The 17789-nt window shown below is 35.4% G+C and overlaps 1 protein-coding gene across 1 annotated transcript in view; it reads right to left on the bottom strand.

The window, feature by feature from the left end:
• Positions 1 to 771: 771 nt before the first annotated feature.
• The window catches only part of LOC132547461 (tyramine/octopamine receptor-like), a 31842-nt gene continuing 14824 nt past the window's right edge, over positions 772 to 17789 (bottom strand). The window contains exon 2 of the mRNA XM_060211217.1: positions 772 to 5150. Within this exon, the coding sequence (XP_060067200.1) occupies positions 1957 to 3174 (1218 nt within the window). The 5' untranslated portion in view covers positions 3175 to 5150 and the 3' untranslated portion in view covers positions 772 to 1956. The remainder of the gene's footprint in view (positions 5151 to 17789) is intronic.

Below are 17789 nucleotides of genomic sequence, written 5' to 3'. Positions count from 1 at the left end.
ACTGAATAAAACATTTAGATTACATTCCTTGGTGTTGGTGGTAAAGATCTCTGGTAATGAAGTAGTCAGTGTAGGGTACGCAAAAAAATTTCTCACTCCTGCCTAGGTAGAGAGAAGTAATGACGAAGATTGATTCATCGGCTGACTTCAGTGTGTCTAATTCTAAGTTATATTAAAAGATGTAATTCACTTGTTTTCTATTGAACAAAATGAAAAAAATGTATCATTGAATAATTAAAAGATAAGACGTGAGGTGGTCAAGACGCAAAGTGTTTTTAGCGAACACGGATAATGTAATCAAGTGCCATATAAATGCTATTTTTATTATGACATGTACATGATATGTAGTTTATTCATAATCCTTTGCAATCCATTCAATTAAAAATATGGATTTGAAATTGTGTTGGTTATCGATTTCTTTGTAGTGTACAGATAATTTGCTGGTCAATATTTCAATGGAACCTTATTGTGGGTTGAAAAACTACAGGCACGATTGGGTAATTTGAAACACATCTATATTTATTTCCACATCAACAATTATCGACTACACATCGGTGTAGTAAAAAACAAGTCATACTACAGTATTTCTGATAAAATGGAACTCCTACATAAGAGATATATACACGTCAAATGAAAAATTAATCCAAATATTAAACCACGATTCAATTATATGTTATACATAGAATTCTAACTAAACAATTCTTTTACAAGATGTGAAAAATCAATGAAGTAAATAAAGACAAAACGTATATATAAATATGACATATCCAATTAAAATGTACAATTGAAAACAATAGAAGTAGGGACAATTTTCGTTTATGATCATAAAGCTAACAATGATATTAATAATCATGCACAAGTTGACAATGATCAAGCAAGTTTGCAACATGATAATTGGTAGAATGGAAAGATTTGAGAAAAAATTCACGCTGAACACATTTACTTAATATTTCATAAAAAATATCTTGCATAGCGCTCAGTGCGAAAAAGGATAAGCTGTGTGTTTGGCCATTATTGTCGACATCTCATGTCATACAGGTCTGTCAGTGTGCGGCTGCCTAATGATATTAATGCTTTTAAAGTGATATTTTACCATATGCATAATGATGTTAACTATTAAAAACACACTGACACATACTAACAATTAGAAAAAAATATAAGACACAGAGATATACTTTTTCCTTAAATACAAACACTGGCATTAAAAAACATGGGTCAGGACCATACACCTTTTAAACAAATGGGATATAAGATATAACCAAGGTCTCACAAACAATAGATTAATATGTTCCTTTTAACAGAAAAGGGATATTTCGGCGGCAGTACCTAGTTCTTTTAAACAGCGAAGCGATACTTCAGGGAAAGTCTCGAGTTCTTATAAACAATTTATGGATACTACACAACGGGCAATATCGATTTCTCAACAACAATGGAGAGGGGGGGGACTTTGAGGGGCAATGCCAACTTTTTATAAACAATTCATGGGTCATCCAGAAGCAGTGTTGAGTTCTCATAAACAATGGAGGGATACAGATATGTCACAGGGCAGAGTTGAGTTCTTCTTAGCAAGAAAGGAACACTTCAGGGAACAATATCCAGTTTCAATATATAAAATGAGGATATTCTAGGAGCATTGTCGAGTTCTTATAAACACGTAGAATAATAAGAAAGCTGTACTTATAAAAAGTAATGAATGATGCTTATTAACATTTGACTAAATCTGATGTAAGATACCAGTAAATGAAATACAAACCATTAGCACAAATAGGTGAATAACGAATGCACATTTAAATGGTCTTAACAACAATTGTATTGCTAATGCAAATTAAAATGATTACTTAAGTCATTCAGGAAAAAAAGGATTGTAAAAAACGATTGATGCAATAGAACACAAATGTCATCTCATTTTGAAAACTTATATTTGAACGCACTAGGGATTTACAGTCACCCAGAAATTTATACCATTGTTTGACCATTAATCTTTATCGTTGTTGTCGATCGTGAACTTTTACATCTTAATTTATTGACATAAATATACTGGAACGCCTTCTGGAAGTCGTTATTGAAAACTGTGTATATGATTGGGTTAAGACTGGAGTTGACGTATCCGAGAACCACCACAAACATTTCAACGGTGGCAGTACCATCCTTCATACAGCTCGGACAAAAGGGCATGATTACATAATACAGAAAAAATGGAAGCCAACAAAAAATGAATGCACCCATGATGAACCCAAGGATCCGAGCTGCCCGCCGTTCCTTGGAGAGGGAAATCCGCTGTTTTTGTTCGAAGAAACTGGATATTTTTTGAGCTGATACTTGGTTGTTATTAACGGCTAAGTACACACGAGTTTCCCCAGAGGATCCGCTAGGGTCGCTCGCAGTCACTGTTTTAGACTTGGCCTTTAAGTGTTTATTTTCTTTCACAACTTGTTCATTGCTTGCTTCGGACGCGGGATCACTGCTGATATTTGGGCTAGGTCGGGTTCCAGACATGCAAGAGAGTTTTGTGGCAGCAGACGCCTTCGCTCTTTCTCGGAGACGTTTCCTTGTTGCCAAAAATATTTTCAGATAAACAAAGGACATTATGGCAAGTGGAATATAGAATGAACCACACGCTGAGTATATGACGAAACCCTTTTCCTCTGTCAGATGACACTCTCCACTTTCAGGATCGAGCAAACTACCGTGTGTTTTATCACTCCATCCAAATAATGGTGGCACGGAAATGGCGGCGCTCGTGACCCAGGCTGCCACTATCATAAACAATACACGCTTTATAGTCCTTTTAGCGGCATAGTTCAACGGGTCATGTATGGCAAAATAGCGATCCAAAGCAATGACACATATATTTAAAATCGACGCCGTACACAATAAAATGTCAAAAGTCAGCCACAGGTCACAAAATGCAAATCCGTAAATCCATTCGTTGAATAATATGTTAGAGATATGGAATGGCATGACTAGTATAGCTACAGCCATGTCGGCAACAGACAGGGAAATAACAAAGAAGTTCTGTACGCTCCTCAGTGGTTTATAGATAAAAATGGCGACCACGACATACATGTTTCCTACAAGTGTCAGGACGATCAAGAACGACAGAAACACTGAAGTAACGTATCCTTCCCAATTTGTATTCGGTGGGAATGAAAAGTTGCTGAAATTGTTTGCCATTTTGTTGTGTCTATCGAAGTTACCACAAGAGACCACAAAATTCAACGGAAATAAATTATCTAGAATATATCAATATGGAACGCCAAATGTTTGTGTTGGAAACTCACTGTTGTTATTGTTACATATCATGTTTTGCAGACAAGTCTGTTATAGTCGATTGTTGATGACACGTATTTTCCAAGCTAAACTTCAATATCTTAAAATACCATGTAATGCATGTACACACACATATATATATGTACTGTCTGGTGTCCTGGGCGAAGTCGTTATTCTGCCGTTCAACTTGAACACGCTACTTCAGTAATCCGGCTATACAAGTCACCGACCAGCTGATGAGATCTGGTTTTCTTTCAGAATTTAGCAGAATAAAGGTAAGAAATTACATTAAATATGTTTGTAATTAAAGCACAATCCACTATAAACATCCGCAAAAATGAGTTTCATTTAGTGAAAACCCTAGATTTAATATGGTACTATCTAGAACATACTTAATAAGTATGTTGTAATTTGCAACTGGACTAATGGTGTCTTTAACTAACTCCTCACCTATAATCAATCTACTATCTGATCGATTGATGATAGTCTATATGATAAAATATAAGTTCCCTGAAATGAGCCAGTCAGTTCAGTAGCCTTGACGCTATGACGCCAAACAATCCATTCTCTTCTGGGAGCGTATCCGTTTTGTGAAATCAAATATGCAAGCACGTCCTTCCTGTATAATTCCACGATCGATTATTGGGAATTTACCTGCTAATTTGTCTAATGTTTATATTGTCCTGTTGATGTATGTGTAAATGAAGCCCACATAGACGTGTGCTCGTTTTCACTTCTTCTCATTGATGACCCTTGGCACCACTCACTTACAGAAGAGTCCTACTTTATTCCGGGTTTATTTATAGCTTCATGTTAGACATAACAATGATCCCATATTTTTATTGTCTCTTTACTGTCTTTATCTGATATATAACGACCGAATATCGTCAGGATCACAGATTTTTCTGAGGTTCCGTACAATGTCCATTGCAAATGTTGTATGTTAAAGAATTAAGACAGTCACGCGAACTACACGCATACTGTAAACGAGTGGTATTTTCAAACTGTGAAATCCGTCAGAATGACCTCGTTATCGATCTGATCATCAGGAATTCCATCAAATGCGTTTGAAAGTAAGTAAGAGTCTCTCGGTATAACACGCTATAAATTGCAGTTCTTGACACAGATTCCCCAAAGTTGTACACTAATGTCCGTCTAATACCCTTCAATAGGACTGCAATTTATCTCATCACCCACAAAGCTTTTACATATAACGTATTTCCGCTGTGTAATTTCAACTTAAGACGCGAAAAAAAGGTTTCCGATTTATTTCCCAGCGAAATGACGTAGGATTAATACGTGTTTACTAGTCCATTTGATAATGGTGTCACCAGAAGCTGCTGTCACATCCGAGGATATAGTACACAAAAGGTTTTCCAATGAATGTGTTGTGTAAAACAAGTAGCGTGTGCTTGATAATCTGGACACTCTTTAGATTCTTGATATATAGAGCGACATCTTGTTAACATACCATCGACTCACTTTCTAATTACCCCGACACACTAGCTAGGTATAAACACAGCAGGGTCGTAATCATTTAACCATAATAAGTAAACCTAATATGCATAATTGTCTATAATGATTCAATGGTCAGACCTTATTGGTTTTTTTTTTTCAGGTAACTAAATAGGTCATGCTGAGAACAAAGATCAAGAACGTCTGTACCAAAAGTTGGAATTGAGGTTTTTCTGTGAATGTTAGAATGCGTGTGCTCAGTATGACCACTCTGTGTCGTAGGGTTGAGGGAAGAATCGTTCTTGTAACGACGTATCCCGGTGTCCGTCTTTTCTGTATGTCGATGAGTACCACTGTTCTCTGCCGTGATGTGTGCTGGTTTTGTTGATGTCCTGGGTTAGCCGTCTAAGTCAGTGCCAACTTGCCTGTAAAACACCAGATCAGATGTTCATGAATGACACTAGGAAATCAGAATACACAAACCATCATCACTCGATAATAAGGCACGGCAAAATGTGTACAGCAAGCAATAACCAGTGGGTAACATCTATTTCATATATAATACACAAGCTCTGCATTGATTGCATTCGACAAGAGTTTGTAATGAAGTGTCCTGAAATGTACATTCTCTCTCCTAAAGGAATCGTTACAAAACAATATAGCAATCGGTAAACTTACTTGCATTGTAAGCATGATTTCTTGTTTCAAAATTCAGTGACCCTATTAGACAAAGTATCCATACTAATAATACAGACCACTCTATTACAACCTTTAAAGAACTCCTGTTAATACATATAGCACTACTGTAAGCTTTTGTGACAGCATTACTCAAATGATTCGTGTTATGACATGATATGACCAGATAATGGAAGCTTGGGCACAAAAGAAAATTTGACATGATGTTTCCATTTTTTTTATTTATTCGATATCGAGATTTACGAAAATCCTTTTATGGTTGTGTTATTGCATCTCTTCATTTAGTTTTTGTCTTTTATTTCGACCAATTAAGGTTTCCTCATAAATACTTTAAATCCCTTGATTAACTGACGAGTCCAAGTTATTATTTCGCTATGTTGTGTCTACTTCTAAATATATATTGGAAGTGATATTCACTTACGTTCGTTAGCCCAACGAAGATTAACCTTATTTGCCAGTTAGGACCATTAGAAGCTTAAAAAATATAGATATGCAGTTCAAATTGATTATATAATATATATATTTAAAAAGTTGTATTGATACAAATGATTCATCACATTAGAGTAATTAACACAAAAGCGTTATCCTGAAATGAAGACAACCACATTTCTTTATAGATTGCAGAATGTTTGGTATGATCAATTCGATATACGTATTAACATTGGGTCACTATCTGCAAACACAGGGTAAATCATTGTAACTCGGAGAAGTATGACTAGGATCCAAAAATAAATACCAGCTAGTCTTATTGGATTGTTTCAGTGTCCCTTGTGTAAATAGAAACACATCATGCTTCGAATTGATACAGCAAATTAGCATATAGAGACAGTCAATGTCAGCATATGGCCAATGACATCCTTACGGGAGTGTAGTACAAACATCTATATATCACCTCCGCTAATTTGAGCTTATTGATCAAAACGTGATAAGAATCACAACTGACAGCATAACTCTATATTTAATCACTTATCATCTCTTTGATTCGTAGATATTTTAGCATAAAGTACGACAAGCATTAAAAGCTTATTCAACGTTTCCCACAACTGAACAGAGATATAATTTATTATAAATTCATAATGACATCGTCCTCACAGACACAGGTGCTTTCGAGAAATTGCCATTATTTATTACACATAAAAAATGAATCATTTTTAGAAGAAATACTTTCTGTGTGTGCTTTCAGTGAAACGTTAATGATCAATTGCTTTCAACGAGAGATCAAATATGATTTTATAACATTGCTCTTACCTGAGAACGTAACATTACATACTTGAACTGACCAATATTTACATGGCGGGTGTCGGTTGATGAAGCAGAAGGAGCTTACCATTCCGGAACACATTGCCTAATCTCCTTATACATTTTGGGTTTCTCTACGAAATCATTTGAAGTTATCTATTAGTATTCGAAATACAAATAAATATTCGTGATTGACTAATCCTTACCCTCCACAATCCATGAGACATTGTCAAGATACATTTTGGTGATTGGTAATAACGTGACGTGTCGGACATCTTTTTTTTTTTCTAACTTAGATGATCTAGCATTGAAACATCAGTGTTGTCTATTCTTATAAAGATACCAAATAAACGTGAGAAATCGAATGATAATGTTCGGTAACTACAGCGTATCGAGGCTCTAGCCTAGCCCAGTATCTTTGAAGAGAGCATTAGATAGAAAATACCATTTGGATGGAAAGCATAATGATTTAATGATTAGGGAGCTATGGATTTTCGTGACAGAACGGCCTTGTACAGCAGTAATAGCCATTGTTTGTTGACAAGCATAGATACCGTATGTAAGCACGATCTAGTACAAGACGAGAGGCAAAGCAACACGTTGTGTGTTAGATAACTAATGACATCCAGTTCAATATCAATTAAATTAGTAAACTATTTCAAATCAGTCAGTGTTATCGATGAACTATCTTCAACAGTGGTGAGTAAGGTGAAATCACTATAAGGCACAAACGATGAAAATGTTCATTGTATAAATATATGGTATTAACCAAGTATTCAATCAATTTTAATCTCTGAAATAGTTATGTTTGTTGTATGTGTTACAAGTCCTTTTAAATTGTAATCTTTGAGGTTTTTATGATCTTATTATTTTTTTCATTTTTCGGGGATCGAATATAAATCTATATAAAAGGCAATGCAAATTAGAAACGAAAAATAGTAGTCGATTTCATGACGTTGGTGAGATATCCATCAAACCATAGAAATTTGAGTCATAAAAAAAAAAGAAATCATTGCACTAACAGAGGAGGGTATTTCTGTAAATGCTTAATTTTGCAAGGTGATTTGATTCGTGTTTGCGCTAAATTCCGTTCACATATATTAAATAAATATACATTCACATTGTCGGTAGGCAATTTTCTGTACTTCATTGTGATGAATGAAAAAAAAAGATAAATTGGTCTCATTGTAAGTATGACCAAGGACATAGCCATCAAGATCCCCTGCCCATGTTCATTTGTCAAATATATATACATTTAAAGTGGGCAACATGGAAAACTGGAAAAGATATCAGCCAATCAGGTCACTGCATTAAATGAACGCAAAATCTGCCAATAATCACACTTGAATAAGGGGTTACGGTAATTCTACCAGGAAAGTCTCATCATAGTTAATTTGTTCCTTCAAAAGATAACGTGCGGAAAGTATTCAGTTAAGGTGCCGAAAGATATCAGCCAATCAGGTCACAGCAGTCTCATAAAATGTACATATGATTTGCCGATAATCGAACCTGAACAAGGAATTACGGTAATAATTCTACAGAGCAAATTTTCTAAAAATCTTATCATTCCTTCATGAGATAATGTGCAGAAAGATTTCTCAGAGTGACGGACGGTAAGACGGAAAGACGGACGGAAAGACGGACGGAACACATATGAATACCCCCGCCGCGGGGGATAATAAGTGAATAATAAGTTTGTATCAACTACTATGCCATGCGACATTCTTGTCTCTGTCTTCGAACAGGAACTCCAAACAGATAGTTAATATCTGTTAATGTCTAGTTAAACACCACAAAATCTGTTTTCATCTAACCTGTGTAATAGGGTCCAATCATTATGTTTTACAAGTGTTGTAGTGGATGACTGACTAGATAGAGATTTCTTCAAACAGATCAGTCAGCAAATATGTTTTCCTTATACAATAGTGTGACCGATTTATATATAAAAAACCCTGACTAGTGGTGGATATATAGTACAAAGATTGGATTAAAGGCAGCCGCATGAAGGTACAAATGCATAAGTGATGAACAACTTGCAGAAAGATCGGTATGGTAAGATCGGTGATTGTACAACTGGATAAGTGGTCTATTGCTAGTAGAAAGAACGGATTAACTGTGCTTTCATGGTAGTACAGCCGGATAAGTTGTGTATGGCTAATGGAAATGTCATCTTCATGCTGAAACAAACAGATTACAGGTAGATGGTAGCAATATCGAATTAAAGACGACGTAATGATACTACAAGCGGTTTAGTGATTTAACTATTGAGATAACCAGAACAGCGATTTGATAGTGGAACAACCAGATGTGTTATGATAATCAATAGATTTTCAGGAGTAGTGTTGACATTTCTAGCGATACAACCGGATAAGTGATGGCTGAATGGTAACCAAAACTGTTTGTGATGAAATGACACAACTAAACACAATAACTCAAAAAGGCAATATAAATTTTACTTTTATATTAAATTTTCTCCTAATCATACCCTGTTTATTTCGCAATTGAATAATAAACAATGACAAAAATAATGGTTTTTCGTCGATTATTGAAAACTTCAATGATAGTGCTAAGTATAAAGTAAACAGCACTTTTTTTTTTATCTTCTCGGTTGTATATATGTTCTAGATAAATCTATGATTCACTTCAATTAGCTGTGCGAGTGCTGCGTAATATTTTTTTCTGTATAGATTAAATTAGAAGCATTACAAAATCAATTAAGAAAGTCCGTTTCATTAATAGATTACCTTACAGAACGCCCCGTACAACCCTTGACATTTCCGACCGTTCAGCATGAAATTCAAGCACTCGGGTGATAATAACGTGTATGAATGGGAATTTAATATGCGTTCAGCAAGTTCTATTTCTGCATATGCTCCATAAGACTCCAGTTGCAAGATATAAAACCATTTCTTGGGGAAAATCAATTTGATTTTCAATTTCTTTTGCATAGAAATGTTTCTAAATTCTCTTAAAGTGCACATAGCAAAGCGACTATTGGAGATGATATCTCATACAATATCTCTCCAAAGAACATTGTCAGATTTCCATTGCAGTAATTTGTAGTTATAAATGAATTTCAGAATACGAAAGTGATTTTCTGCTGCTAAGGGAAAATTATTAAATTTCTTTGGGTGGTAATGTTAGTTTTTTTATTAATTTACGAGAGAATTCAACACATTTTTGGAATGTTAAGTTTGACGCTATCTACCACTACCTATGAAGGCATAGTGCCATTGTTTCTGGTAAATACAGTGTACAGTATCACACAAAAGTAACTGTGGATATACGCCTACTTGAGTTCAACACATAATGAAATCAAGCAAGCCTGCCAAACTTCACGAATAAGTCATACAAGAATGTACAACCAATATCTTAATATCAATTGACATTTCCTGATGCCGACGATTTGATTTTCTTTTGTTTAAATATAATGCCATAAAGCATGAATCATATTAAGTGTTAATTGTTTTTAAACGTGAGAACAAAGCAGCTCATAAGTTTTATGGATTTAAATTATTTCATTAAATCACGATTTGAATTGACCTCCTGCACGAAAGGGTGAAGCAATAAAAATGATTCCATGGCTCCAATACATCCCTTGTATTCTAAACGCTATCAAAGTATACACTTTACTTCACTGGTGTTTCCTTTAGTTTAACTCCTACGTACTTTACGTACTTGAACTTGTCTTTTAATCCAGCTCCGCCCAACGTCACAGCTTATCACGATTTGTCATCATCCTGATGTTTGAAGAAATCCAAAGAGCTTTGAACCAATCTTCAACACCCTCTTTAAAAAAACATTTCTCCTGTAAGAACATTTGATTTTTCCACCCTGAACACCACCATATCCCATTCTATATTGAAGGAACGCCTTCGTTTTCTTGTTATGAGAGCGTTCTTCTCAAAGAAATTTGAATTGCGGTATAAATATATGGTTATAAACTATACTGTAGCTTTTTTTTTTTATTAAAAAGACTTCCAATTCCTACAACGAAACCAACATGGACAGCTTTCCACCAAGCTGAATGATAAACGTGATGACTTAATTTTCCCTATTGTGAATTTTCAATTTCTGAATAGCAATATTCGTGCATCTCCAACCTATGGTATTTACATGCTACAGTTGATTCGATATTGAAGGATCTGATCAAGTTATCACGATTTTCGTCAACTGATGGACAAGCTCGTAAACAATGGTTCAAAAGATGAAGGTTGATTGAAATCATGGGGACGTTTTATGGTCGCCGTACTGACCTCATTGAGAAATATTACGTTTCTTTGTGCGATAAGAAGCTGGGCTTGTTAGATGCTAGTTAGCTTGCTTGTTGGTTCCGTTGTTGTATACATTGTTCTCATTTGATAACTTGACATTACTTACTTGGATTGACCAAGATTTACAAGACGGGTGTCGGCAATGAAGCAGGCGTTTGTTCTTTCGGAACACCTGGTCGTATTTTTCTTGTCATTTTTGAGAGTCTGCGCGTTAATCTTTCTTTTGTTCATAGCTTACCCTAGTTTTATATATGTTGAGTTTGGATTATGATTATGGTGCTATAATTGTTTTTTCTTGACTTGTTTTGATTCAACGACACGTCCGGGGGCGAGTCTCAGAGCAAGCTGATGTGTTGATTGGTGATGTTCTAAAATTTACGCTCGGTGTCACATTACGCATGGCCTGTCAACATATCGGCGTTGCTTAGTGTAATTTTCCGAGAATTTATACAAATCAACAGGCATTGATCAGTTAATTTGATATGTTATACGTCAATACTGTTTACTTCTGTAGCACGAAAAACGGAATCAATGTACAATTTAGTATCAGCTATATAGAGCGACGTGACGTCCTAGGGGAGAATTCGCCGGCACGGGTTGTGCTATCGTTTGTAATGTATTAGAACTACAACAGATGACGTTTAACGATACAATTTTCAGGCGCAACGAAAAATCACTACAAAAGTATACATGTATATGTCATGGTATGAACACGTCATTTGAATAGGAAAATGTTTGTGTTCCGTGTAAGATTAAGTCCGTTATACTCTGAGTTCCTTATCATTGTTGTACATATTTTCACCCAGAAACAAGTAAGGAGAAAACCTTGACCTGAAACTAGTTAACAGAATCTATTATTACAGCCTTGACAACAATGATAAATAAATGGTTGTGACCATGACGCATTTCAAGTTAAGAAAAAGACCAAATTTCTGAAAAACGCGCCAAATGTTATCCATTAAATAAAAATAAAGCCTTCATGGACTAGCATTTTGTTCAAAATTTCTATTTACCATGCATGCTGAAAAGCATTCAAATGAAAAAAAAAAACAACAACAAAAAACAAAAACAGACATCACATAAAGTAAACATCAACCGTCACGATTTGAATCTCAAAATTGCACATCAATAAATAAATCAGATATTCAACGGGAGCGTAATCCAACACGTGTTGTTTTTCACGTACATGTATACTAATTAATTATCATTCTCTTTGCATTGAGCTGATTTGAGAGGCGATCCCTCATGCCTTCTTATAAAGATACTGTTAGCATACTTTATCAAGCTAATGACTACTCATGCTTTCGTCTCACGAATGTGCTTTTGCAATCACCTAAAGACATAAATATTACAGGACATGTCGGCAAAGCTTATGTTGATCATCAGTGTTATGTTTCGGGGCATTTGTGACTGGCTACCACCAGTTATGTGAGAAATAATTTCTCCTCAATACCGGGTTTGGGAAATGATTATAATTATTCCGGATCATAGAAGCGCTTCAGCTATCAAGTACATTTGAGTAATCTACAAGAGTCGATATTTCTCCTCCTTCTGTGCCTGAGAAACCTCTCATTTGCAATTGCTAGACGACAATCCTGTTTGAGGAGGGGTCAATCACTTCACACGAAGGCTCTTACTCTTTACAGTGACCATTCTTGACTGTACAACACAGCGATATTAACGTAAGAGCAGAAAGTATTATTGTTCTCATACCAAGACTCACTTTTACAGAGTTCTGATCGGAATAAATTCTACCGTTTGAGGTTGGGTTATAAAACTATGACAACGTAGAAAGCCATCAATATCAAGTGTTAGGTAAAAGTATCGGGCTGTTGGTTTCATATACTGTCAACAATATATAACAGTGTGTTGTCGTGTATTGTGACGGCAGTATTTCTTTCTTGCCAATGTTTCTTGTGATGATATGAAAGTTGTTTGCGTTTCTCGCCGTTACGGTTGTTATCCATATTTACATGTGTTCTCCTGACGAAACTATCTGAATTTTTTTCACAATTAAGTCATCAGCATTTTAAATGCCTATTTAAAGTTGCTATAACCGATATCTTGCGGTCTCACCACTGTGTAAAGCTAGTAAACCCCAGATCCCATTGTGTCCCAGAGAAATAAAAACTGAAATGGATATTAAATAAAGGAAAAGAACCTAAATAGAAATACTGCAAATATTACGAGCAAAATATTGACAGCGGTTTAATATATATAGAACATAAGATATATTTTGTAAATTACAACAGTGATAGATGGCTTCGGATAGCAATAGTGCTTCCGAATCAAATAGTGTAGTACAGGTTTCTGTCATTGTGTTAAGATATGATTTTGTCCTTGGCTATTGTTTCTAAATGATGTAAAAACTTCATTTCATTTTACAAATATGTTGTTAAATCAATTTGATTAATTAGGAATTAGCCGGCAGACAAAACCTTTACATGCCTTCTCCCTCAACGTGTATAACAGAGTCACCTGGAACTTTATAATATTAATCATTAAATGAATCAACACAATCACTCAAAATCATACAAAATTAAAACTTTGTAATCCTTGCATACATGTACATATCCCCATGTTGACATATCAGTTATTTTTGTTCTATCCTTACAATTAGTAGACCAGTAATTGAGCATCGTCAAACCAGTGTCATATATACATACAGCATGGAGTATATAACAGTATCCAGATTTCCTAGGTAACGTACACCTTTACAGTTTTGAGCCATGCCTTTACTACCATATGAAGTAAGTACATTTCGACATCCCAGTATTTGTGTTTTCTTTTCATGAAATACACAGCTAAGATTTACATTGGAAATAAGATTCTCCCAAGACCGAGTGTCGACCTCATAAGAGCCATGCTATTGAAACTCCTCACCTCACACTAGGATCAGTTACTCTAATTCTTAGCAACATGACAATCGAACAGTGGCATGACTATTGCTTTTTCTACAGCTTTTTAATAACAGTTCTGAAATGAAAATCCTACGACTATCAAATCAGCATCACATGATATCTTATCTCCTTCGCCAACACAAAATATCCAATATCCCGACCATCATAACTGTCGACATTTATCCTTCCGTTAAATTACTTAAAAACGCTTCGAGGTATTACGAACATCAGCGGTTCACAAGGATGCAGATATTGGAAAAAAACCCACAGTTGGTTCAATGATTTGTCAAAATCTTGAAAGCCATGCATCATTTTATCGGGTGACTTCTTATGTTAAAGTTAGTAGAAATTTATGCTGATCTTGGATAGCTAGACGCTGAGACGAGAGTATAGAAAAATACTGGCATCGAGACTACCTTTCAGTAAACGAGAATTTGCCATTCGCTTGGTCATCTTAGAAGGAAAGCCTGCTATTGCTTACGCGGAAGTATGATGGTCCGGTCTATGAAATAAGATATGATTTAAACATTTACGTATCTGCATGTTCATCTCTATGTAATTAGTTCTGTTTATCATGTAATGCTGGTGGATGGGCATTAAGATACACGTAGGAGCTCCTCCAGTGGTTCCAAAGTGGTCTAGAGATAACATGGCTATTTGAGAATAGTAATTTTACCTTAACAAAAGGTGTGAATATAATGTTGACGCGAGATAGTCTATATTACAGCTGTCTTAAAGGTTGTATTTTACGATTGGAAAACAGTGGGTCTGAAGTACACGTCAATCTGATCAAGACTTGCAGGAAAAAACAAGAATCGTTCCATCAGAATGTTATACATATTAATAGAAATATATATGAAATTTCATTGTCCTTTAAATGGTATTCGGACAAATAGTCAGTTACAGGATTGGTCGAAATATGTCTATCCAAATTGTATTATTCTTTTGTCATGAACAGACTAATTGACCCGGAGGATGGAGACGAAATGCGATTTAGTTACAGTATACTGTCTGGGCACAATTACATCCAGGCGTATGACCACAGGTGGACACACTAATAGAATGTAACAGAATCAGGAAGAGGCAACATATGTCGGCGAAACGGACAAAACAATATCACACTTACTCAGTGAATCGTATAATAGATTACAAATCCTCTGACATAAACGTATTGAAATGTCCAAGTTCCTATTACAAATCCTCTGACATAAACGTATTGAAATGTCCAAGTTCCTATTACAAATCCTCTGACATAAACGTATTGAAATGTCCAAGTTCCTATTACAAATCCTCTGACATAAACGTATTGAAATGTCCAAGTTCCTAACAGTTATATGGTGCAATGTGTTTTTTCAATAAAAATTATCCGCAAAAACATTGTTTGTAATCGATGACAAATAACAATAACATATCATGACAGCCATACCACAACGTACCATTATGGTATAAAATATATGGTGAATGTTGTTCATGACCGCATACAATATCGATACAGTCCTTTTTTCTTCGACCGAAACATGTTCATATCAAGTAGTCTTCAATGTGTCATTAAACTTACTAATGACACACAGAAGGTATTGTTCGCTAATGTAAACAAGGACCAGTGACACAAAGCCTTAAGATGGTGTTACCATTTGTTCTGTCGTTGAGCACTGGTTAGAGACCGGAAATCATCATCTTCCACAGTACCCTATACTTTGTAGAGAGTTAAGAGATTGCACTTACAATTACTAAAATGAAAGGGTTATCTGGAAAATCTTGTGCATAATTAGGTAATGTCCACCACGAAAAGTTTTACCTTCAAATAAAGTCGTAGACTGAAATCACTTAAGTACCTAGTAACATTTCATTTTACACGACCCATAGACGAAACTATACATGAACACGCGAAAAATCGTATTTGAATCAAGGCTTATCAGTCATATTGTCCTTAATATAGCAAACAAACGCCTACAATGCCTCTCATCAACGGAAATATAATAATTTAGTTGCCTTAGGTACATTATCCTAGCTTATAATTCCTGTGTTAAACCTTTCTGAAAACAATTTCAGAAACTTACCTTTATTGTCTGTAGATCTTGATTACGTCTGAGTTAGTATTGATACTGTTAAGCTGAGTCGACACTTACGTCAAGACGTTTCTAAAGATGTAGGTCCCGGGTGATCATTTGGATGTAACCTACTGTTTGATGCTTTCTGATTGGTTTAGCTAAGCTCAAGGGCGGAGTAAGTAGACAGTGAACGAAACTTTAAGTCATATCACTGAGATTGATTCCAACAATCAAAGCAATTAATTTTCGTTGTGACAGCATTCCTTGAAGGAAATACAGCAGGTGATCCTACACAGTAACTTGAACAACAAAACGGAAAGCTTCGAATGTACGTCAATCAGAAAAAGAGCCTCTTCCTCCATTATCTGTGCCTGCCACGAGACTACGAATCTTTATAAATTGTGTGAAAAATTGATTTGGGAAATAAATTATGTTGTTGCTGACGCTTGCCAAGTTACGAAATAAGAATCTCACCTATTCTTGAAATGTGATAAAACTGTAATGAAATGAAAAATTCTTCCACAGATATAAACAGGACGAGAGCTTGAGTCCAAGAAGTAATTGTGTCCTAAACTGTTTAACGGCAATTCAGTAAACTTTGACAGATTAAATCTAAGAAAGGATAGAAACGATTGTGTATGTAGGAGAGTTACTAGGACAGAAAACGAACTCCAGATCTAACAACTTGCTCCATCCATCTACTGCAAATATGTTGTATCGAGTTTTAAGGGACATCCCTCACGGGAGGTAATATCCTGTATATCGAGTTAAACTCACCATACTAGGCCAGTTGGGACACCAAAACATCATTATCGACATGCCAATATCTTAATTATACCATACAGAAATTTGTATTTATTTTCACGTGGAATCGATTCTAAGGGAATGATGTTGTTTTCACTCACATCAGTTACTGACCTGCTTTTCCAGTCGGCCTAATGATAAACGAATTTCGTGTTAAACTTAATGTCAAAATAATCTAATTTACATCGCAAAATACGGTTCAAGATTGTAAAAATGACACACATGTGAATAGCACATTTCAAAACAAGCTAAGAATTACAAAATATTTATGCTAAAAATACGCGATGAAAATATGTCATTTCTGTCAAATAATGCTTTTATTTGTAATGTTCTTTCTAAATAAAGCTGAGGAAGGATAAATGAGAACCTAGTTATTGTTGGAAATTACATGTTTGAATATAAAGAACAATTACGTAAGGCCTGGATTCAATCCGTTCGTATAGATTGCTCAACAATCTAATGAATCCGAACGGAATGTTGGAAAAAATAAGAGAAATTCCAAGCCATTTATTTACATCAGAGCAGATTCTAGCATATAGAGGGATTTTATAGCTTGTAGCACGATGTGAGCAGGAGTGTGTTAGCTTGTTTATGAAAACAACAGAGATATTTGAGACAAGCGGGGACGAATGTATCAATGTCATTACGGGGAATTTGGAGGGCGCCGCAGTTGCAATTATGACAGAATCAAATTTGATTTGAAGGTTAGTTTTGGGACCGTTTGGAAGTAGGACAATTTCAAATAAAGTTTGTGCTGGGTCTTCTTTAATGACAGTTATTTTACTGTACAATGTTCCATCCTCTACACAGACTCTGAGCAAGCGAAAATTGCATTCGTACTTAAGTAGAAGATGTATGACTCGTTGACTTACCCAGTCATTAGTTGTGGCAGGGACACACCATGTATATGATTATACGCAGAACTCAGCTGTGATTAACGAAAGAAATGCACGCCTTTTCAACAACTGGTATATCTCGGCGCCTCATACATTCGATTAGCCTTTACTTTCTACAGAACAAATACCAACTTTTAATTAGGACATGAAAATGCAGTGTGTTTTGCACAGAATCTGCAAGGCACAGTTCATCGAATCAGGCAT

The sequence above is a fragment of the Ylistrum balloti genome, unplaced genomic scaffold (genome assembly GCF_031769215.1).
Source record: "Ylistrum balloti isolate Yb309-2 unplaced genomic scaffold, AGI_CSIRO_Ybal_v1 Utg369956, whole genome shotgun sequence".
Taxonomy (NCBI): domain Eukaryota; kingdom Metazoa; phylum Mollusca; class Bivalvia; order Pectinida; family Pectinidae; genus Ylistrum; species Ylistrum balloti.
This window is presented reverse-complemented; position numbering and strand designations above follow the sequence as displayed.